General features: G+C 36.6%; 1 protein-coding gene across 1 annotated transcript in view; it reads right to left on the bottom strand.

Annotated features, from left to right (window-relative positions):
- The window catches only part of Neurl4 (neuralized E3 ubiquitin protein ligase 4), a 636,447-nt gene that overhangs the window by 50,196 nt on the left and 560,647 nt on the right, over positions 1 to 25,604 (bottom strand). The window contains exons 21-23 of the mRNA XM_090369970.1: positions 23,165 to 23,249; positions 18,430 to 18,528; positions 1,914 to 2,052 (exon numbers count right to left, since the gene is read on the bottom strand). Coding sequence (XP_090226096.1) covers positions 1,914 to 2,052; positions 18,430 to 18,528; positions 23,165 to 23,249 — 323 coding nt within the window. The remainder of the gene's footprint in view (positions 1 to 1,913; positions 2,053 to 18,429; positions 18,529 to 23,164; positions 23,250 to 25,604) is intronic.

Raw genomic sequence — 25,604 nt, 5'->3', positions numbered from 1 at the left:
GCTTCTGTGATTTTTGCTTTTGCTTTAAAGATATTCTACAATTCAAATGTATTTGCCTTCACTCTGCAATCCTTCCAATTAATAGATACAATATAGTGCCCTAAACTATCCTCTCTCTCTCTCTCTCTCTCTCTCTCTCTCTCTCTCTCTCTCTTCTGAAATTAAAACCTGTGCTTTTACCTTTAACAACTGCGACATCTTTCTTCATCTTTCAACTGCCAATTGTATGATTGCTACCTGACAATGATTTCTGCACTTAAACCCTGCAATGCCATCTGATTTGTCAGTAATGATGAGATTAAGAATATTCTCACCCTTAGTATCTTCTCTAAAATGCTGGTATAAATAACAATCATCTAGTTTATTTAATTTTTTTTTTCCCATGGTGAGTTTCCTTCCCATTTATTCCAATCAATCTGGGGAAGACTGATGTCATCTATAATAAGACATTTGCACTTACTTGCTATTACCATCTGCACGTAGAGATTCTCATCATATCTTCACAGTCTTCTGGTCTGTAGATTATGCTTCTCTAATTATGCTTTTGCTTCCAAGTAGCTCACACCACAGAGATTCTATGTTGGCAGACATAACATCAGACTCAGAAAAAGTTCTTTTTGCATTCAGGTTGCTTTTGATAAGAAGCATGCCCCACCACTCCTATCTTCCCCATCTAAGCAATTAATTAAGCAATGTTGACAAAAATTCAGTTGCTCTGTGTAGAAGAAAAGCACAAAACATCTGTGAGGAATATGACCCCCAAAATTTCACTAAATGTGATGAGATAGAGTTATAAAAGTGTTTAAGTGGAGGATTGTCAAAAGAAAGCCTTACAGTTTTACTCACAATATTTGTGATTAAAGGCCAATAATGAATAAGCAAGGTTTTCTCTGCATTGATTTGCCATTATAACTAATAATACTGATAAAAATTACCAACTTATAACTGCAGTGTATGTAGCTCTGATGTACTTTCTGTATTCTTCATTTATCATCTTGTTTACTAAACATTTGAAAATTTATTTGTATATTTTAAATAATATAGTGCTCAATATAAAACTGTTATACTATACAAAGTTGATTTAAAAGTAATGGCAATTTATTTAAGTTAAATTTATGTTTTACAGTCAATTTTATAATAGGTCACATGTGGCACTAGTAGTTTATAAAGCATAGTCTCCCTTACAAAACTGCATCAAGATCTACCAGTGATTTGCATAAGAATTTGAGCAAAACTTTCTTTTTTAAATTCTGAAAGCATAAATCTTCTGAAATATAGAACAGAATGAAGTAGCAGTATACAATGAAGCACTAGAATGATGCATCAATATATATTACTGAAAAGTTTACAAATGGGTACTATGTTTAAAAATTAAAGAAATGTTTACAAATTAAAGAAATGTTTACAAATGAGTACAAATGTTTATCAGAACAAAAAGACATTCTTGTTGCTATTTTTACAGGTCACGTGTGTTCTGTGAAAATAGCAATAAGAAAAACTTGAATTTGAATTCTTAAGACAGTCTCCTTGTGGCCTGATATTGCACTTCTGGAATTTGGCTTTTTCAGACACTTAAGCATTTAAAATGGCATCAATTTCATAATGCTGATGATGGTCTAGTGATAAAATTCTGCAAACCCAGTTAGAAATAGGGTTAAGAATTCTTGCAGGGTATGCTTCTATGAAGTTGGCACTTATACTATTGAAAATAATAGAATTTATATTAAAAATTAATAAAAAAATATATATATTTTATCCCTATCTAATGTGTTGTTTTTCAATAATAAAATTGCTGTTACTATTTAAATCACTTGTACAATATCACAACCAGCAATCTTCCAAATTCTGTTCCATAATATTTTCCCTTACTTTCATGAACTATTTCAATATTTTTAAAAATAAGAAGTAAATACCTCAAAGCAAAACGGCACCAGCCAAATGGGAGTGCATAATCCTTAGGTGGTTCTCCTTTTATGTAGTAGGGTTCATCTCCACGCAGTTTATAACAAGTTTCACAATAACAAATATTGAGATCAGTTGCAAAAAATCCTTCTGTAACAAAAAATAAATAAAATCATAAAATCCAATCAATGAGTTAATGTACACAAAATAAATCCTAAAATACAAACTGTTTTTCTATGCATAAGTACCTGTATACATGAAATTATGAAGGAGTGTGTGTGTGTGTGTGTGTGTGTGTGTGTGTGTGTGTGTGTGTGTGTGTGTGTGTGTGTGTGTGTGTGTGTGTTCTTAGGACTTTTCTTAATTTTGGAAAAGATTCAGAAATGCAATCAAAAGAAGTGCCTTACAATTCAGTATGTAGATCTGCACTCAGATAACATCAGAGTTCATAGTGCTCACACTGCAGGGATCTTCAAAAAATTAAATTTGAAACATAAAAGCTCACCTGAATATGACAATATTATTTAATTATTTTTATGAAAATGACAAACATCATAGGTTACTGGAACTTATACTCTAGTACTGTATTTGAGTTGAGAAGTTAGAAGCTACTTCCCACATATGACGGAAGAAAGGTTGTTCAGAAGTTAGTTTGGAGTTGAATTGTAAATGGATATTGACTATTTGAAGAATTTGTCTAGCCTCATTTGGAAGGAGGAGGTAAATTGCAGATGTTGTCTCTCAGAACAGTGTCCATTCTTGAACTCTCATCTAGGGGGTTTAAGAAGGGTTCTGGGAATACCACTATCCCAGATGTGAGATCAATATTCCATGTTAAGGTAAATTTGTGATTTCTGAAGAGTAAATGGCTGTTTAGAAGAAGAATAACAGGATGTAATATTTTTGACATGATTACAAATCGGAGTTACTCCAAGTAAGGATGCAAGTTTGTCTAGAAATCTAAGTGTTGTTGAAGATAAGCATGGGAGCAGCACATTGTATTTTTCAAGAAATAAGACAGGACTGGATTTCAGAAGGATGAAGTTAACTAACCTGATTGATGACGTTGTAGAGCGAATATCATCTTTTAAGGGCACAAAAGGTGATATAGTTGTACACGTTGGCACTAATAATATTAAGAGTAGGAGACCGGCAGAATTACTTAACAAGTACAGGTCACTGCTGAACAAAAGCCGAGAATTAGGGTTGAATTTGAAAGTGTCTGCAATTCTGCCCAGACACGATAGGAGGGAGTATATGATGAGAGCCTTGTCGATCAATTCGGCCCTGGAAAGATTGTGCAAGGCTCAAGGGGTAGAATTTTTTTCAGCCTGGACTGTACTTGTTAACAGGAGAGATTGCTTCTACAGGGATGGGATACACTTAAATAGAAAGGGTGCAAGAATATTTGCTGATGCTATCGAGGCAGTGTTAGGTGGGTCGGAAAACTGCTAGCTTGGGGAGAGACAAAGACCAATAGATTGACAGTAGCCACTGGCAGAGGTGAAAGAGATTCTTGCACTGCTTCTATTAGAATGAGCAGAAGCCTGAAAAACAAGATGCATGGCATTTCAGAGACTGCTGGGAGCCATTGCGGTACAAGTAAACACATGGGTTGTGTTAGGGTAGCTAAGAATAGAAACAGGTGCAGGTATACTTGTGTGTACACCAAATGCTAGGAGTTTAGTAAATAAATTTGATGAATTTGAGGTATTGCTCAAAACATCAAAGGCAGATATTGTTGGGATATCAGAGACGTGGTGTCACACAGATATAAGGGATGCAGAACTGCAATTTGGGGAGTACAACGTCTACAGAAAGGATAGACAGGATAGGAAGGGGGGGAGGGGTTATGCTATTAGTTAAGAAACACATAAAAACCAAGGAAGTGAAGCCAGTCGACATCGCTGGACAGTGCAGTGTTGAGTCAGTTTGGTGTGACATAAGCATTGGGAGATCAAAATTGAGAGTAGGAGTGTGCTATAGGCCTAATGACTCTGATGAGTATAATAAGGAACTGTACAGGGAAATAGAGTGGGCCAGTAAATCAGAGAGTCTTATAAAGGGAGATTTTAATTTCCCAGATATTGACTGGAATTTGGGGGCTGGTTACTCACGCACTAGCAGGGCTTTTGTGGATTTATTGGATGATTGTTTTCTACATCAACATGTTCGGGAGGCAACAAACCTTTACTCTTGATTTGATTATCAGCAGTGATTCTTCATGCATTAAGAATCTGCAGATAAATGAACCACTAGGTGGCAGTGATCACAGTGTGCTGAAGTGGGATTTACTCAAAGAGGTAACTACCATTAGGGGTAAAGGGAAGGGTTATTGCTTCTGTAAAGGCGACTACGATGGACTGAGACAGTATTTAAATTCTATACAGTGGGACCAACTGATGATGTTACCAACAGCAAATTCAAAATGGGAAGCATTCAAAGAACTTATCTTGGAAGCTACTAAGCTTTACATACCAACTAAGAAATATTGTTCAAGGTTTAGGCCAAAATGGATGTCAGATGAACTAATCAGGCATATGGCAGAGAAGAAAAATGCATGGGATACTTACATATTAACACATGACACAGAAGCCTATGATAGATACAAGTTGATATGCAACCAAGTTACAAAGGAAGTTAGGCAGGCGAAGGCAGATTACGAGAAATCCTTGGCAAGGGATGCAAAGAAAAACAGCAAAGAGTTCTTTACTTATGTAAACTCTAGAAGGAAGGGGATGAATCAGATTGGTCCACTTGATATTGATGGGTCAACTGTTGATGATCCTGCTCAGGTAGCTAACAAACTAAATGAATATTTTGCATCGACATTCACACATGAGGAGTTATTCAGCAAGGGGAATGCCAGAGGTGTATTCAACTCTAGCAGTAAGCTACAAAATCTTGAAATAACTGGGAGTAAAGTGGAGGAGAAACTGTTAAAGATAAACACAAGAAAGGCACCCGGGATGGATGGGATCTATCCAGTTATATTAAAGGAGGCAGCAAAGGAAGTAAGCAAACCCTTAGCCATAATTATGAGAGCTTCCTTGGACTCAGGGGAGGTACCCATAGACTGGAAATGTGCAAATGTGACCCCAATTCACAAAGGAGGATCAAAGGCTGACACAAGTAATTATAGACCTGTGAGCTTAACTTCTGTTCCAGGAAAATTAATGGAGGCACTGGTTAAAGAAGCACTGCAGGATCATTTAGACAAGACTTCAGTTATAGCTCAGACACAGCATGGTTTTGTTAAGGGGAAGTCTTGCCTGACCAATTTAATTGGATACTATGATGCAGTCATAAAAGAACTGGATGCAGGGAATAACTTTGATATTATATACTTGGATCTTAGAAAGGCTTTTGATACTGTTGCACATGGAAGACTGCTAAACAAATTGGAGCAGTGTGACATTGGAGGCAAATTGCTGTTATGGATAAAGGGGTGGTTGAGGGGGAGAAGACAGAGAGTGGTAATCAATGGACACTGCTCATCGTGGACTAATGTTATTAGTGGAGTCCCTCAGGGCTCAGTGTTGGGTCCATTATTGTTTTCTGTATTTATAAATGATATTGATGATGGTATATCAAGCTTAATGTCCAAGTTTGCAGACGATACAAAGGTTGGCAGGGTTGTCAAGGACACTACTGACACTATGCTGCTGCAACAGGATCTGGAAAGGTTGAGCAGATGGGCTGAGAGGTGGCAAATGAAGTTTAACATTGACAAATGTAAAGTACTACACATGGGAAACAGCAACCCCAGAGAACCGTATCAACTCTGTGGTACTACACTGACAGTGGTAGAGAATGAAAGGGACTTGGGGATGGTTGTGCAGGCAGATATGAAGTTCTCTGAGCAGTGCAGACGGGCTACAAGAGTAGCTCATGGAGTATTGTCAATGATATACAGGAATTTTTCCAGCAGGGATAAGGAGGTGATTATTCCATTGTATAAGGCAATGGTCAGGCCACACCTAGAGTACTGTATACAGGTCTGGAGGCCTCATTTCGAGAAGGATGTAGAGCTGCTGGAACGAGTACAGAGAAGGGCAATAAGATTAGTGAATGGAACAAAGGGGTGCTCTTACGAAGAAAGGCTTAAGTTTTGCAAATTACAGTGTCTGGAGACTAGCCAGCAGCGAGGTGATCTGATAGAGGTGTATAAAGCCTTGAATGGTTTAAGCATGCTCAATGCTGATGGGATTCTTCCTCTAGCTCAGAAAAATCACCTGAGAGGGCATAAATTCAAATTGAGGAAAGACAGATGTAGGATAGACGTGCGGAAATTTGCCTTTAGCCAGCGGGTGGTTGGTTGGTGGAACAGACTGCCATCCCTTGTGGTGGAGGTTGATAGCCTAAATAAGTTTAAGGCTCAGCTGGACAGGTATTTTGAACGAACAGAGGGGTGAAGTGGAAGTGGTTTTTTTTTTTTTTTTTGGCTGATGCTGCATAAGCTTGCTTTCTTGCATCAAATGCCTCTACTAATGCTAATGCTAATTAGATGGTCCTGCATTATTTTTTATCTTCATTATTTTCCTGGGAAAAGATGGTACGCTAACATGTCTCTAATTACTCATTTCACTCTTTGATCCCCCTACTGTGAACTGGGGATGCATTTGCACATCTCCAAGGATGCTTTCATAATTATGACTAAGGGATTGCTTACCTCCTTTGCTGCCACCCTTAATATAAGTAGATAGATTATCTCCCCGGGTGGCTTTTTTATTATGATGAGAGATCTACCATATAAGATACTGCAACAGGGATAACCAAAAATCACACTACACAAATGGCCATCCATGCAATTAACACTGAACAGCCATTTAAGTTGCAACAGCCATTTAAGTCATCAGCTTTATTCTCATAAAGCTGATGACTTATGTAAGCAGGAAAACAATTCACTTTATATTTTAACCATTTAAAAATGTCACCATTAGAAAAACAAATTTCCTTGAGGGAGGCCAACATCTGACTCTAAAACTTTATTTGTTTAAAAATTAAGTTTCTTTTTGCATCAGAAAGAATTCATCTTCAAATAGTTTCAGAAATAAAGTAATCTCCAGTAACAGGAATAAAGATGATATAAGAACAGAATCAAATTCAAAAGAGATATTTAAAAAATGGATTGCAAAAATCAAGTCTGAGTTTCGTGCATTTAAAAACCTGTGGAACCAAATATGAAAGATACAAATAAGTAGATATGGCAGGAATTCCATAATGGATGCAATTAGGTTTGACTACAAAAATATGAGAAGACAGAGATTTCTGAATAATTTCTTCCAAAATTTTTTTTAAGAGAACACCAGGAAATTAGCTGAAAATCAGTAATGGTAAAGAAAAAAGATATTTCCATAACTGGAATAACAGAGTACCATTTTAAATGGTCAAGAAAATAAAACTGATACAACAATAATGAACGAAAATGCAGAGAAGAGCAACAAGATTAGTCATAGGCACAAAAAGGGTTTTCTACAGCTAGTGCTGAATCCAGAGTGTTTGCATGTGGTGGGGCGGGATGTAAACTTTGGGGGTATATGCATCAGAGGGGAGAATATAAATTTCAGGGGTACATGTAGTATATGTATATATTTTATTATTATTACTATTTAATATTTACAACATATGTATATGTTACAAACAAATCTTTGTATATTTATAAATGTTACAATAAGAGAATATGACAAAAAACAAATTAGAAAATAAAAGGAAATATTTAGTATTTAACATCTAAATACAGTAAACCGCGGGGGTTACATTCCTGAGAAATGCCGCGAATACCGAAAACGCGAATACTGAGTTATGGCTCCCATTGTAATAAAGGGGTTCAGTTCCAAAGTATGAAATATATAAGAAAAACTAGTCTAAAATTTTGTCTATGTATGTATTATATGTACCTTCATAATATGACTATGTACATAGACAGTACATAGTGAAATGCAAGCATAAGGCATCGAAATGAAAATAAGAAACAATTTAATATTAAATGTAATATTTATTAGAAATTTCAAACAAATCTTTCAAACCAGCGCCTTTGCTAGCTAAAAAACTTATCCCGCCAGTGCTATCACCAGTTTCGCTAAAGTGTTGATAAAGGAGTTTTGCCTTTTCACGAATGATGAGTGAACTTAATGGAATTTTATTTTGAGTTCAGTCTTCTACCCACAGATTTAAAACCTTTTCCATCTTTTCTAATTTAACATCACGAGTTACAGAGCAAATTTTTGAAGCAATTAGCGCGTTTTCACGGACACTACTGCGGATTTTTTCTTCCAATTTTTTGATTGATCGTACCGTTGACTCATTGATTTTATAATGTTTTTCCACTGAGGAGACACTTTCACCATTAGAAATTTTGTCTAATAACTCAGTTTTATTCGCTAATGTCATCACCTTCTTTGATCTTTTCACATTTCCCTTGTTATTCGTAGCCATATTTTTGTAAGGGTTAGAAAGAACTTGTCCGCAATAAAGTCACTTTCTTCCGTTAACACACTCGAAAAAGTCTGTTTTACACTGCAAAACGGTAGATTTATCACTTTTGTCAGCATATCAATTTATAAATTGATAAATTCATTCAATTTATAAGCATATAAATTAAAAGCAAACGACGAAACCTTCCATGACAAGCGCATAACACATACTGAACAAGGATTAGCAAGAAACATCCACGCTCGCAATTTTGTCACCTCTCTCCCCCCACCCACTGAGCACTGTTTTGACCGGGAAAGATAATTTTAGCCACACCCATGTTTTTTTAATGGCGGAAAATGTTCACAGCGCTTTAAAATTCACATTTTTTTTTAGGTTTCATTTTATATTAAATCAACGACTGCGAATACGCAAAACCGCGAATACAGATACCACGAATAGCGGGGGTTTACTGTACTAACAGTCAGTTCACAAAAACCATATTATTGACAATAATCACAGTTTAATAATATGAAAATAGTAATAGTAATGGAGGCATGTGATGCAAGAAAGCAAGCGTATGAGCTTATGTAGCATCATCCAAAAAAACAAAAGTGGCATTCCCTCTAAAACTTTGTCCAGTTCCTCACTGAATTTATTTAAGCTATTAACATCCACAATGACAGATGGAAGTTTGTTCCAGCAATTAACCATCTGCTGGCTAAAGGCAAATTTCCACACATCTATTCTATAACTGTCTTTCCCCAATTTGAATTTGTGCCCCCTCAGGTTCATAATCTGAACAAGCAGAAGAATCCCATCAGAATTCAGCGTGCTCAACCCATTCACCTCAATCAAATCACCTCACAGGTGCCTAATCTCCATCCGCTGCAATTTGCAGAACTTAAGCTTTTCTTGGTAAGAGGACCCTTTGTTCCCCTCACCAATCTTGCCTTTCTCTGTACACACTCAAGCAACTCTACATCCTTCCTAAAATGAGGCCTCCAGACCTGTACACAGTACTCGTGGTGTGGTGATTATCCCATTGCCTTATACAAAGGGATAATCACATCCTTTTCCCTAGCAAAATTCCTGTATATCATTGACAATACCCCATGACCTAGCCGACCGGGCTAGCCGGGTGGGTCAAGTGCCTCCCTGGCAACCCAAAGGTGGCGGGTTCGATTCCCGCCTCGGGCTTGGATCAAAGTACTGCAAAAACCTTGGGAGGTGCATTATGGCCACAGAAGCCTATGCGCCAACAACTACTAAAAAAAAAAAAAAACCCCATGACCTGCTCTGGCAGCCTGTCTTCAATGATCATAAAACTTCATATCTGACTGCGCAATCACTCCCAGGTTCTTTTTCATTTTCTGCCACCTTAAGTGTAGTAGCACGCAGCTGGTACATTTCTCTGGGGTTACTTCTACCCATATGCAGTACTTTACATTTGTCAATGTTAAACTTCAGTTGCCACTTCTCAGCCCTATCTGCTCAAATTTTCTAGATTCTGTTGCAGTAGAACACTGCCATTACTGCCATTAACAACCCTGCCAACCTTTGTATCATCTGCAAACTTTGACATTAAGCGTGATATACCTTCACAATATCATTGATAAATATACAAAATAACAGTGGGCCTAACACCAACACTCCACTAATAACATTAGTCCAATAAGAGCAGAATCCATTCATTACCACTCTCTGTCTTCTCCCACTCAACCATCCTTTTATCCATCGTAGCAACTTAGCCTTAATTACTGCTCCAATCTGTACAGTAGCCTCTTGCTGTGAAAAAAAAACAAAACAAATAAAGGGGATCTGAAAACGATAAAAAGAAACTGCTGCTGATTTAAATAGTGGCTGCAGTAGACTCCTTTCTCTGCCCAGATATTGTTTACCCCTTCCACTGAAATCTGCAGGACACTAATTACAAGTAGTATCTAAGCTACTTGTAATTAGTAAACTAGCACTGAGGAACCAATTCAGGTGAACCTATTCACGGCCTGTGATTTGATTCAACCGTTTTATACAAACGAAGAATTAGTCGCAAGTAGACCGTTTGTGTGAAACACTATCAAGAGATTGTTTGTGTGAAAATAAAGAGAACCTGAAACCATAAAACGAAAATGCTGACTCTTGAAATAGTGACTTTTAGTTACAATATGTGCAGCTAGAAATATTGCCCATTTAATTACACTGGTTTACAGTGTATCTGGGGTTTGAGTAAAAGTATGTGGCAGTTATTTATGCGTGTTTACTGATTACTAAAGCAAAGCCCGTTTGTTTCTATCACGTAAAGATTTTTCACAATTCATTAACAAAATACTACCTAGGTATTATACACAAATGTGTACATAACTATAGTTTCTGCAATGGTTTACAAGTTTTATACCCCTATATTCGTAATCAGTATCAAATATTTGCCTCAAATACATCAGATTGTACATGTTTAACCAGTAATTACACACACACACTGCAAGGTAGCCAACCTTGACCCAGGAAGGTAGACGGTCCCCACCCCACTCTTCCAGCTCATCTGTGATTCCCAGAATTTTATTTTCCGAGTGGAGTCTGGGTTAAACTTATCTGAGCATGCACTTGTTTGTACAGTCCACTCAACCATAGAGCCTATATAAGTAGCACATCCCTCATGTGGTCACAGTACTCCTGTAAAAACTGTCGTGAGCTCTCATTTTGTGTTAGTTTTCTTTTAGTATGGGAAACAAAAATTTTATAAACATTCCCGACATCTTTTGTTACATATGTGGTTGTTTCGTTCCTGTAAAACAGAGGCGAAATATTACCGATTTTGTAAAAAAATCGTATTATGCATACTTTTACATAAAACTAGGCAATCAGGATAAATCGTGAGCACCGCATAAAGTATGCCCTACATGTAGTGGTAGTAGTAGCGGCATGTGATGCAAGAAAGCAAGCGTATGAGCTTATGCAGCATCAGCCAAAAAAAAAATTACAAAACAATCCCCTCTAAATATTTGTCCAGTTCCTCCTTAAATTTATTTAACCTATCAACTTCCACAATGACAGATGGAAGTTTGTTTCAGCAATTAACCACCTCCTGGCTAAAGGCAAATTTCTGGACATCTATTCTACATTTGTCCTTCCTCAATTTCAATTTATGCCCCCCTTAGGTTTGTAATCTGAACAAGTGGAAGAATCCCAACAGCTTGTGACCAAGGCCTTATACACTTCAATCAGATCACCTCGCAGGTACCTAGTCTCCAGCTGCTGAAATTTGCAGAAATTAAGCCTCTCCTCTGGTAAGAGGATCCCTTCATTCCTCTCACCAATCTTGTTGCCTTCTCTGTACACGCTCAAGTAAATCTACATCCTTCCTAAAATGAGGCCTCCAGACCTGCACGCATTACTCAAAGTGTGGCCTGACCATTGCCTTATACAGAGAGACAATCACCTCCTTTTCCCTGCTAACAAAATTCCTGTATATCATGACAACACCCCATGATCTGCCCTGGCAGTCTGTCTGCATTTCTCAGAAAACTTCATATCTGACTGCACAATTACTCCCAGGTCTTTTTCATTTTCTACCTCCTTAAGTGTAGTTCCACACAGTTGGTACGTTTCTCTGGGGTTACTTCTACTCATATGCAGTACTTTGCATTTTTCAATGTTAAACTTCAGTTGCCACTTCTCAGCCCATCTTCACAAATTTTCTAGATCCTGTTGCAGTAACACACTGTCATTACTGTCATTAACAATCCTGCCAACCTTTGTATCATCTGCAAACTTCGATACTAAGCCTGATATACCTTCATCAATATCATTGATAAATATACAAAACAACAATGGATCCAACACCGAACCCTGTGGAACTCCACTAATAACATTAATCCACGAAGAGCAGCACCCATTGATTACCACCCTCTGTCTTCTCCCACTCAACCATCCTTTTATCCATTGTAGCAACTTACCCAGAAGCCTGTGGCAGATATAAGCTAGTCTGTAATCAGGTCACAAAGGAGGTTCGGCAGGCGAAGGCGGATTACGAGAAATCTTTGGCAAAAGATGCTAAGAAAAACAGCAAGGATTTCTTTACTTATATAAACTCTAAAAGGAAGGGGATGAATATGATTGGTCCACTTGACATTGATGGTTCGACTGTTGATGATCCTGCTCAGATAGCAAACAAACTGAATGAGTATTTTGCATCTACATTCACACGTGAGGAATTATTACAATTTGAAAATGGAAGAAGGTTATCAAATTGTAGCAGTGTGCTTAATGATTTTGTAATAACTGAGAGCAAAGTGGAGGAGAAATTGTTGAAGTTAAACATAAGAAAGGCACCAGGGGTGGATGGGTTCTATCCAGTTATTTTAAAGGAGGCGGCAAAGCAACTAAGCAAACCCTTAGCCATAATTATGAGAGCATCCTTGGACTCAGGGGAGGTTCCCACGGACTGGAGATGTGCAAATGTGTCCCCAATTCACAAAGGTGGACCGAAGGGTGACACGAGTAATTACAGACCAGTTAGTTTAACTTCTGTTCCGGGTAAAATAATGGAGTCGCTGGTTAAAGATGCATTGCAGGATCATCTAGACAAGACTGCAGCAATAATTCAAACACAGCATGGGTTTGTTAAGGGAAAGTCTTGTCTGACAAATTTGATTGGTTATTATGATGTGGTCACAAAGGAACTGGATGCAAAAAATAATTTTGATATCATATACTTGGATTTCAGGAAAGCTTTTGACACTGTTGCGCATGGAAGACTACTGTACAAATTGGAGCAGAATGGTATTAAGGGTAAGTTGCTACAATGGATAAAAGGATGGTTAAGTGGGAGAAGACAGAGGGTGGTAATCAATGGGTGCTGCTCTTCGTGGACTAATGTTATTAGTGGAGTCCCACAGGGTTCGGTGTTGGGTCCACTGTTGTTTTGTGTATTTATCAATGATATTGATGAAGGTATATCAGGCTTAATGTCGAAGTTTGCAGATGACACAAAGGTTGGCAGGGTTGTTAATGACAGTAATGGCAGTGTGCTACTGCAACAGGATCTAGATAATTTGGGCAGATGGGCTAAGAAGTGGCAACTGAAATTCAACCTTGACAAATGCAAAGTACTGCATATGGGTAGAAGTAACCCCAGAGAAACGTACCAACTGTGTGGTACTACACTTAAGGTGGTAGAAAATGAAAAAGACCTGGGAGTAATTGTGCAGTCAGATATGAAGTTTTCTGAGCAGTGCAGACAGGCTGCTAGGGCGGGTCATGGGGTTTTGTCAATGATATATAGGAAGTTTGCTAGCAGGGAAAAGGAGGTGATTGTCCCTCTGTATAAGGCAATGGTCAGGCCACGCCTTGAGTACTGCGTACAGGTCTGGAGGCCTCATTTTAGGAAGGATGTAGATTTGCTTGAGCGTGTACAGAGAAGAGCAACACGATTGGTGAGGGGAATGAAGGGATTCTCTTACCAAGAGAGGCTTAAGTTCTGCAAATTGCAGTGGCTGGAGACTAGGCACCTGCGCGGTGATCTGATTGAGGTCTATAAGGCCTTGAATGGGTTGAGCACGCTGAATTCTGATGGGATCCTTCCACTTGTTCAGATTACCAACCTACGGGGACATAAGTTCAAATTAAGAAAGGACAGATGTAGAATAGATGTGCGGAAATTTGCCTTTAGCCAGCGGGTGGTTAATTGCTGGAACAAACTTCCATCTGTCGTTGTAGAAGTTGATAGGTTAAATAAATTTAAGGAGGAACTGGACAGGCATTTGGAGGGAATGGTGTGATTTTTTTTTTTTTTTTTTTGGCTGATGCTGCATAAGCTCCTACACTTGCTTTCTTGCATCATGTGCCACTACTACTACTACTACTACTACTACCCTTAATACCATTCCGCTCCAATTTGTACAGTAGTCTTCCATGTGCAACAGTGTCAAAAGCTTTCCTGAAATCCAAGTATATGATATCAAAATTATATTTGCATCCAGTTCCTTTGGAACCACATCATAATACCCAATCAAATTTGTCAGACAAGACTTTCCCCTAACAAACCCATGCTGTGTCTGAATTATTGCTGCAGTCTTGTCTAGATGATCCTGTAATGCATCTTAATCAGTGACTCCATTATTTTACCGGGAACAGAAGTTAAACTAACTGGTCTGTAATTACTCGTGTCACCCTTCGATCCCCCTTTGTGAATTGGGGATACACTTGCACATCTCCAGTCTATGGGGACCTCCCCTGAGTCCAAGGATGCTCTCATAATTATGGCTAAGGGGTTTGCTTACTTCCTTTGCCACCTCCTTTAATATAACTGGATAGATCCCATCCACCCCAGGTGCCTTTCTTATGTTTAACTTCAATAATTTCTCCTCCACTTTGTTCTCAGTTATTACAAAATCATTAAGCACCCTGTTACAATTTGATAACCTTGTGGCATTTTCAAACCTTAATAACTCCTCATGTGTGAATGTAGATGCAAAATACTCATTCAGTTTGTTTGCTATCTGAGCAGGATCATCAACAGTCGAGCCATCGATATCAAGGGGACCAATTAGATTCATCCCCTTCCTTTTAGAGTTTATATAAGTAAAGAAATCCTTTGCCAAAGATTTCTCGTAATCTGCCTTCGCCTGCCTAACCTCCTTTGTGACTTGATTACAGATTAGCTTATATATATCATAGGCTTCTGTGTCGCCTGATAATTTATATGTATTCCATGCATTTTTTTTTCTCTGTCACGAGTCTCATTACTTCATTTGACAACCATTTAGGCCTAAACCTTGAACAATATTTCTTAATAGGTGTGAAATGTCTAGTAACTTCCACTATTAATTCCTTGAATGCTTCCCACTTAGAATTTGCTGTTGGTAACATCATCAGTTGGTCCCACTGTACAGAATTTAAAAGCTGTCTGAGAGCACTACAGTCACCTTTACGGAAGCAAAAACGCCTTCCTTTACCCCTGATGGTAATTATATCTTTAAGTAAATCCCACATCAGTACACTGTGATCATTGCCACCTAATGGTTCCCTTATCTGCAAATTCTTAATACACGAATGATCACTGCTGATAACCAGATCATGAGTATTGCCCTCTCTGGTTGCCTCTCGAACATGCTGCTGCAGAAAACAATCATCCAATAAATCCACAAAAGTCTTAGTAATGTTTGAGTGACCAAACGATAAGTTCCAGTCTATATCTGGGAAGTTAAAATTCCCCATTATAAGACATTCTGATTTACTAGCCCACTCTATTTCTCTGTACAATTGTTCATTGTACTCATTCGAGTCATTAGGTCTATAACACACTCCTACTCTTATTTTTTCTTTTGCAGTGCTTATGTCACACCAAACTGACTCAACAGTGCACTGTTCATCTATATCAGCTGGATGCACTTCTTTTGATTTTATGTTTTTCTTAATTAACAGCATAACACCTCCTCTCTTCCTATCCTGTCTATCCTTTCTGTACACATTGTACTTCCCAAATTCCAGTTCTGTATTCCTTATATCTGTGTGACACCACATCTCTGCTAATCCATATGTGTTGAACATCTTAGAAAATGGAGTAAAGGAAAAAAAGGTGTGCTCGCCATTTGCTATTCCTATGGTGTGGTGCGAGCCAGTAAGCCATGCAGAATGTTACTATTGTGTATGTGACGTGAAAGGATACAATTCAAAAAAAACAAAAAGGACATCAAATATCGAGATCTACTGTCAGCCATAAGACCGGTTCTGCATGGACCTGATCTGCCTGTAAAACCTGCACCAGAAACTTTGGAGTCCACATCTTCTTCCACTGAAGCAGAAGCTAAAGTGGTTAGTGAAGAGGAATGCTATCAACTAGAAATATTTTAATGCCACAGCAATTCATGCAAGTTGACTGAACGATTTAGTAAGGGACTTAGGTCTTCTAAAGTATGCTGCTGAAATTTTGGGATCCAGACTTCAAGCAAAGAATTACTTGCTTCAGGTACATCATTTTCCAGGTACAGAAGTCGTGAGAGGGAGTTTATACAGTATTTTTCACAAGAAGGTCCTCTCATATTGTAGTGATATCGCTGATTTAATAAGTGCGTTAGGAGCTCCATCATATGTTCCTAGTGAATGGAGACTATTTATAGACTCTTCTAAGACTAGTTTAAAAGGCATTCTCTTTTATAATGGAGATAAGTACACATCTGTGCCAGTTGCTCATTCAGTCTACTTAAAAGAAACGTATGACAATCTAAAGTTGCTTCTGGAGAAAATTAAATATCAAGATCGTGAATGGCAACTATGTGGAGACTTAAAAGCATTATGTATGTTGTTGAGGCAACAGGGTGGGTACACTAAAATGCCACGCTTTATTTGTGAATGGGATAGCAGAGCTAAAGTGCTGCATTGGACAAAGAAGCAATGGCCTCAGAGGCACAATCTTACACTGGGGTCAAAAAAAATATTGTGCACGAAAGTTTGGTGAAGCCAGATAAAAGATCAAGAACATTCAAATTTCAGCAAAATTTGAATCCCGAGATCTTGCTTGCTTATTTTTTACAGATTTTTCATCTAGAACTTTTGCTGTGAAAATTGTGCCAAATATTAGTTTCAATTTTATGATTTCTAACTTAAAATGTTGCCTAATCAACTGCTTTTTCTGAGCAGAAAAGTTGTTTCCTGCCTTTGGTTTAGTTTAAAAACATTATTAGGATACTAAAAAATGAACAAATGCACATTTTATTTGTAAAAAGAAACCAACCATTCTGTATGAAATTGGCTTTCTCACAGTTCATAGTACCGACTAAAGGTACAAGAGTAAAACGTGACCTAATAATTTTTTGTGTCATCTACATCATTAAAGTTTTTATTTAAGACCTTTCTGTTAACAAAATCAGGGGAATTTGGGGCTGACTTCATGCTGGTGTAACATATGTTGAACAGGTATGCATGTTGCATGATGGAATCTAAATGTCACTGCAATACATGCATCATTATCATCAGTCATTTTCAATCCTGCAGGATGAAGGCCTCTCCAGCAACTTTCCAGTTCCTTCTGTTTTGTGCAATGCCAATCCATTTACTACCCACGAACACGTTAATTTCATATTGAATATGCACATCTCATTATTAACTTGGAACTGGTAGGTAGAATGTATTAAAAGAGTTACGATAAAGTTGTAAAACCTTTTGGCCATTCTGGGGCTGTATCAGATTATAAAAAATTTATTTAATTATTAATTAGAACCTAAACGTTGGCAGAGCAGTTAAGAAACTAAGGAATGGGTGCAAGGAACAAGGAGAAAATACTTACAATTTAAATTAATCTATGGATGCTCTTAGACAGAAGGCTATTTTTTCAGTGTTCATTATTATTTTTTATTGAAACAATTCTATATATGCCTATATGTGCCTATCTGTACCCATCCTGAGATCTTCTGAACCTTGACTGAGTCCTTACAATGGAGGATGTGTTATTACAATAGAATCATGGAATATTTGGCAATGAATTTTCCTTAGTTTGTATGACCCATTAATGTTCATCATTACTGTTTGCTCATAACCACAGTTGTGAGCAGGAAAACAAGTTTTGTTTCTTGAAGTCAGTTCTCAACTCTCTTCCTCGTAAATTAGATGAATAAGCTTAAACTGGTAATTGTATTTTTTGCCTGTGCATATTCAGAGAGCTGTGTGTGCGTGTGTGTGAGTGTGCATGCACTAAAAATATCCTAGAATAACTCACAGAATTAAATATAAAATTAAATATAAATATTAAATATAAATTAAATATAAAAATATCCTAAAATAACTCACAGAATTAAATCCTACTTTCTCTTCCTCCTCTTGAGAATAGCAAACTCAATGCCAAATGAGATTCCCATAGACATTCCTCTAGTCAACAAAAAGTCTCAAGCTTAGACCTCTCCAAACAATGTGAAAAACCACTATGTTGTCACAGGAGATGCCTTTTATATTACTGTATTAATAACCGTATTTTTTCCTTATGACTTCAGAGGGTGCAATTTTGTGTGATTAAGCAAGTAAATTACTTATAAAAATCCATTATTTATTTAGATATAAAATATATAATTAACTTCAATTCATTATAAAAAATAAAATAATTAACATATTTGCTCTCCAAACCTGGCAGTCCAAGCATATCTTTAAATCGGCCACAAACATTTTGGTATTCACAATTTCTTGTGGGATAGATTTCAGTTTTATGCATCTTCTCTTTTTTACCTTTATTAAAGAAAAATTGTAATTACAACACAGCCAAAACTCATCAGTATAATTATCATTTCACTGAATGCAATTTTTTAAAACGCCATTCTACTGGAGGATTAGATCATAACCTATTAGGAAGGAACAAAATTAAGTTTTTCTTTTTTGTTATATTAACTCACGAAAAGTTTCAACAGTATTATTATTGTTATTATTAGTAGTAGTGGCAAATGATTCAAGAAAGCACCATCCTTCCTCAATTTGAATTAAACCTCTCTCTCTCTCTCTCTCTCTCTCTCTCTCTCTCTCTCTCTCTCTCTCTCTCTCTCTCTCTCTCTCTCTCTGTGTGTGTGTGTGTGTGTGATTTAACTCTTGATCATGCTGCTCAGGTTGCTAACAAACTGAATTGATATTTTGCATCTACATTCACACATGGGGAATTCTTTAGTAAAGGGGATGCCAGAAGTTTATCAAAGGGAGCTAAATGGTTTTGTGGTAATTGAGAGGAAAGGGCATATTTTTAAACTGATGAAGGATTGTTGCAGGATAGATGCATGGAAACTTGCTTTCAGCCATGGATAGTTGATCACTGGAACAATTTTCTATATGGTGTTGTGGTAGTGTATAGTTTGAATAAATGTAAGGATGAACTAGACAAATTATTAGAGGGGTCAAAGAGGTAATGTGGGAAGTGGTTTTTTTTTTTTTTTTTTTGTTTTGCTGCATAAGCTTGCTTTCTTGCTGTTTGCTGCTATTAATACTAAGTGGACAGCAGCATAATTTTTACTTGGATGAAATGTGGCTTAATAGTCTCGCTTGGCAACAAAAAACATGGCAAATTGAGAATGTTATCTTATCAATTGATAAGGCTACTGCTAATCCCTGAAAGCAGAGATGCCTGCTTAATCACATGCCATGCAGGAGGAAGAATGTGATTTGTTCAAAAAAAGGATGTGATTTGTTCGAAAAACAGACCTCTAATATACAATACCAATCAGACAACAGGAGAATGTCACAAGAACGGGACTAATTTTGAGAAATATTTAAGAAATAGTTTAAAACCACACATGCCATCTAACGGCAGTATCAGTAATGGCAAATGATGAAAGAAGGCATCAGATAAAAATAATAATAAAAAAACACACTTCATCCATTCTTACCCTCCAAGAATTAGTGTGTAATCAACAATGTTTCATAAATATATGGTAAAAAATAATGTGAATTCCAAAATACCATTTACTTGACATGCTAAAGATGAACTGTATAGTTTAACACATTACTTGTGTCATGAGGCACATGTGCATCATGGGATTTTTAATCTACTTGGAGGGGGAAACCAGCTGGACTTTAGAATGATCTTCTTGCAATTTGACTGAATAAAAACTGTATATTTTTGTCAGGCAACCTTCACTAGTGGCTCACTAATTCAACCATAGTGAGAAGAAAGCTGAAAAATGTCTCTCTGCCTCCCCCCACCATTCAATCCAGATGACTAAATCCCAGGTTAGAATGGTTGTTGGAAAAGCACACAGCAAAAGTGTTAAGTTGCATAAGCTGCTACACAAAAAATATAAATTGGATGAATTATTAAAACCATATGGTTTCGGTATTTTGTGCTTATTTACACACCATGCAAATCTTCATACAATAAAATTAATATGGGGACAAACCAACAATGTTACTTTTAAAGTTGATTATATCAAAGAATTATTTATTAAGGAACTTTCAGACATTGACAGTGATATATAAGAAGAATGCTGCATGCATGTTATTCACACTGGAGATGATTACATAACCAACTGGCCAGTTATTGACAAGAATGCTGAATATTTCATTATACAGTTTGGTGAAGAATCCAGTTCATTCAGTGAGTTCAGGTGAAGCTAATTCATTTGACAAATTGGAAAATATACCTACTGTATACAAAATAAATTTTTATTTTTAAACTTTGTGCATGGAAAGGGCATATTTTTAAATATGCCCTTTCCATGCACAAAGTGTTAGGATTGTTGAATTGTTGATGAAGGATTGTTGCAGGATAGATGAATGGAAACTTGATTTCAGCCATGGATAGTTGATCACTGGAACAATTTTCTATATGGTGTTGTGGTAGTGTATAGTTTGAATAAATGTAAGGAAAAACTAGACAAATTATTAGAGGGGTCAAAGAGGTAATGTGGGAAGTGGTTTTTTTTTTTTTTTTTTTTTTTGTTTTGCTGCATAAGCTTGCTTTCTTGCTGTTTGCTGCTATTAATACTAAGTGGACAGCATAATTTTTACTTGGATGAAATGTGGCTTAAGTCTCGCATGGTAACAAAAAACATGGCAAATTGAGAATGTTATCTTATCAATTGATAAGGCTACTCCTAATCCCTGAAAGCAGAGATGCCTGCTTTCAGGTCAGCATTTCATTTTTAATATGCTATATAGTTGGTATTATTAAAATCTGCACATTGAACAAATACTTAGCGAAAATTAACAGTTTTAAACTAAATAAATGAATTCTGTTTTGCTCTGCTATACAAAGAGAGGCATTTTCCAAAATAAGCACAAGCATTTCATTAAACTCTTGTGGCACTAAAACTTTTCTCAAAATTTTTACTTTGGTTTTTAATATATTTACTTATGTCCACTGAATTATTTAAATAATGTAAATTTCAATAAATTATTAAATTTTATTTCCTCATAGTAAGTTGAAATCATAGGGTGAAAATGCAAATATTACTGTACCCACAAATTAAGCAAATCCCAGAAATGAGAAATAGTCATCCCAAAAAAGTAATAATGGAGAAAATATCACATTTCTCTGGAACAGATCTACTACATACTTGGTGAGACCTTTGGCATCAATATTCAAAGTTGCAAAACATAAAGTATATCATGTCTTTACTTCAGAGCTTTTATGACAGTAAACACAGATACCATATCTATGCTCTGAGCTTAAATTACAAACAATTTGTCTAATCTTCACATTTTTTTCATTACTAAACATCCCATGTACCAAGGAAACATGCATCACTACCAAAGATGCTGTGGTGAAAATTATTAATAGATTATTAAATTTATAGCTTTAATATGTATGTGCTATAAATAACAATAGGAAATAATAACAACAAGAAATATATATTTCCTATTGTTATTTAATATATATACTTGTGCTATACATATATTATCTTAATTTGTCTACAAACCCATCTGGCTACTGTTGTCCGGTACATGTATGGCTAGATATCTTTGTAAATATTCACATACAGTGCAACCTCAATATAATGCCTCCTCATACCGTGGTTTCGGACATACTGTGGGTATGATCATGTCCCCCAAAATAAATTATGGGGGAAAAAAAAGTAGATGTTCAAAGGACTAGCAATTTCATACTGGAAACTGGAAAACATGATTACTGTATATACTCGTATCTACAGTACATCCTATCATCCTATTTCCAAGAGGGAAAATTAGCTAAAAATGACTATATTTGCTTCAACATATTCAGTATTCAGCTTCAAAGTACTTTTGTAAACAACAGGACTCGTCAGAGACTAGTTACTGTTATTGTTATTTCGTTTTTTTAGGAGCATTAGCCACTAAGGCCATATTGCTCTGGGGATATGCGGTGGTCATTCCCTGACCTTTCCGCATCCTCCGTATTTGGTGGTCACAGGCTCGAACCCCGGTCTACTCAAGAAGCATGTGCTATGCACTGCTGCTCCTGCCCACCTGGCTACGGAGGCGCCCCACTAGTTACTGTAGACACCCAATTTCTCCTCTCAGCTAGAGAGCATAGCATTGAAGGGTTGAAGGGAAATATGGCTACTGTTCGTCAAGTTCATTACATTAGTTACAAAGTAGATTTTTGTAAACAACAACACACGACATCCTTTTTTCAACTATAAGTTACATGTAGAATAGAAAAAACTGTTCAGGGATAAACTAGACAAAAATATACAAAAACTGACAAGTAATTTATGGAGAAATCACGACCACTTTGACACTATGATAGGCTGGACAGTTTGGTTTTTATTTTGTTTTCTCAAAACCTGGCAAATTCTAGGGCATCAGAAATAAAGAAAAATACAGAAAAATTAGTAAAACAATAGGACTGAAGTAATGGTCACCAAAATAAAAAAATTTTACAGCTGAAGAAAAGTTATAAAGATTATCAAAAGAGTTTGATATACAACCCAACCGAATTTGGTTGGGTTGTATGTCCACCATTAGATTGCATTCAAGATTTTTTTTTTTTTTTTTTTTTTGTTAGTTGTTGGCACATTGGCTTCTGTGGCCATAATGCACCTCCCAAAGTTTTTGCATTTTACTCTGATCCAAGCCCGAGTGGGATTCGAACCCATGATCTTTGGGTTGCCAGGCAGGCACTTTACCCACCTGGCTAGCCCGGTCGGCTGCATTCTAGATAGCTCTAAATATGGATACTTTAATTGTGGCTACTTTGTACTATAAACTGGCAATGGAATGAGAAGAAATAGTGTTGGAGCAAATATTATCCAGCTATATACGCAACCATATATCCCTTATGCCACGCGTTTCTAATAGGCTATTTAGAAATTTATGATTTAAGAGAGGTTCCTAAAGAAGCCTAGTTTTCAAGAAAACATAAAATAAGATGTTATTTCATCTTCATGCAAGGAATATTTACCATTATCAACCTCGGCTTTTTCTCTATAGTCCCTTTCTTTTTCTAAATTATTTTCTTGAAGATTATCCTCTTGCATAATGGACACCTAAAAATAAGGAAATGTTAAAGATAAATAAATTCATTCATTTTTATAAATTATTTTTGATTATATTGGCTTAACTAAATGAAATTTTCTCTTATTAACAAGTTAAACCTAATCCCTCATATCTATATAAGATATTTAGCCTAAAACAAAGGCTGGGCTGGCCCTTGACAAGGTTTTACCCAGCTGTGAAGGAATTTGAAAATAATCACTACTCAAATCACGTCCTAGAGGCAACAAATATGGCAACATAAGCATGCACCCAATATTTTGATATACATATGCGACAGCACAAGTACTTTTAGATAATTTCCAGAAGTTTAAACGGTAAAAGTTCTTTTTATTTTTATTTTATTAATATTCATAATTAAATATAAATTTAAAAAATTTTCTTATCAAACGTAAAAGCTGCAGTTTAGCTGAGTTATTTTTGAGAAAGGCACCAGGCATCTTCATTTGTATTATTAGTAGAAAATGATGCAAGGAAGCACATCACCAATCTATTCCCTCTAATAATTCGTCTAATTATTTTTAAATTTATCGAAATTATCTACTTCCATAACACCAGATGAGAGTTTGTTCCAACAATGAACTATTCTCTGGCTGAAAGGAAATAACATTTAGCTTATTCAATCCATTCAAAGACTTAAACACCTCAATCAGGTTTCCTCACAGGTGTCTAGCTTCCAGATGTTACAATTTGCAGAACTGGTCTTGGAAAGAGATCCTTTTGTTCCTCTCACTAATCTTGTTGCTTTTCTCTGCACCTATTCCAACAAACCCACATCCTTAAAATGAGCCTTCCACGTCTGTAAGCAACACTCAAGACGTGGTGTAATCACTGCCTTAAATAAATTTTATTTATTTATTTAATCAAGTAATTCTAATGAGATCCCTGAACTTGATGTGACAGCTAGTTTACAAATTTTTCGTTCTGTGGTAGTGTTCCCATTGACGATGTGACAAACTGAATGCTGTCATAAATTTCTAAAATCCTTAGGGGATTTTAGAAATTTATGGCACTGCGAACTGTTAACCTACACAATGATAGCTCACTTTTAACAACCACACACAAATAATGATCTGTAAGGTACTATAGGGTGAAGAACACTTTGATTAAAAAATAAATAAATGTATAAAACGGAAGAATATATTTTTTAAACTAGAGTTAGTTTTTGTTACCTGATATATTAGAAAAAACAATACTTGGGGAAAAAAAAATCCGTCAATCCTCAAGTAAATGGTACATTTCCATTTTTTTTTTTTTTTTTCCTCCAAAAGGAAAAATAGGAGAATTTAACTAAAACCATTATAGGAAAACTAGACAGATATACAAGGGTCTAAATAAATTACAGAAAACATAGAGCCACCACGGACAAAAACATCCCATCTAAGTCCGGGTGCCCAAACTCACATCTGGTGAGTATGGGCTTGGCACACCCAGGGTCCTGAGCTGGATATCATCATTCTTCTCTTTCTTGGTGATTCTTTTCTACTTTTCTCTCTCTGTGTCTCTGTCAGGGTAACTCAATTTTATTATTATTATTATTTTTTTTGGCTGGTGCAGCATAAGCCCTGGGCTTCCTTGCACCATATGGCTAATAATAATAATAAAATGAAGCCCAAGCCACTTTTTTTTTTTTTTTTTTTATTTGGTAGTTGTTGGCGCATTGGCTTCTGTGGCCATATTGCACCTCCCAAGGTTTTTGCAGTACTTTGATCCAAGCCCGAGGCGGGAATCGAACCCGCGACCTTTGGGTTGCCGGGCAGGTACTTTACCCACTCGGCTAGCCCGGTCGGCGCCCAAGCCACAATGTACATACTATATTCACAGGTAAACTTTTATTTTCATTTTTCTGTGTGTTTTATTTTCATTTTTCTGTATTCAACTAATCAGTAATGCTTCATCAGAACAAAGTTAACCTTCTACCACCCCGGCAATGCTAAAGATAACACTCAGAAACCTTTCAAGGTCGAGGTTAGCACTTAAGAGGGACGTTTAAATTCCTTATTTACTTAAAGAATCAACTCCCTAGTGACCTGCTGCTAATGACCTACAAGCCAGTATATATCTGCTAGTTGTTGTTGTAACAAATTGCTTTAAAGCTCTAGCTCCAAATCAAAAAAACCAAACTATTCCACTTCTGCTAATTTGTAAGAGTTGTTTATTGCCTAAATATGCCAAGTCCGATACAGAAGAAATGCACTAACGCCGAAAAGACTACATGCAGTCAGTGTCGGAAGATTGCTTTGCTGACTGTTCAATGTGTCAGCCGCTCGATTATCCTAGGGGCTTGCTGTGTCAATAAACTATCAAAATTGCCACTTGCAAAGAGGAAACTCTTCCTATGCCAAGCA

This window comes from Mastigoproctus giganteus, chromosome 3 (genome assembly GCF_048544385.1).
Source record: "Mastigoproctus giganteus isolate SK-2022 chromosome 3, ASM4854438v1, whole genome shotgun sequence".
In the NCBI taxonomy this organism is placed as follows: Eukaryota; Metazoa; Arthropoda; class Arachnida; order Uropygi; family Thelyphonidae; genus Mastigoproctus; species Mastigoproctus giganteus.
Note: the sequence above shows the minus strand (reverse complement) of the source record. Positions and strands in the feature narration are given on the sequence as shown.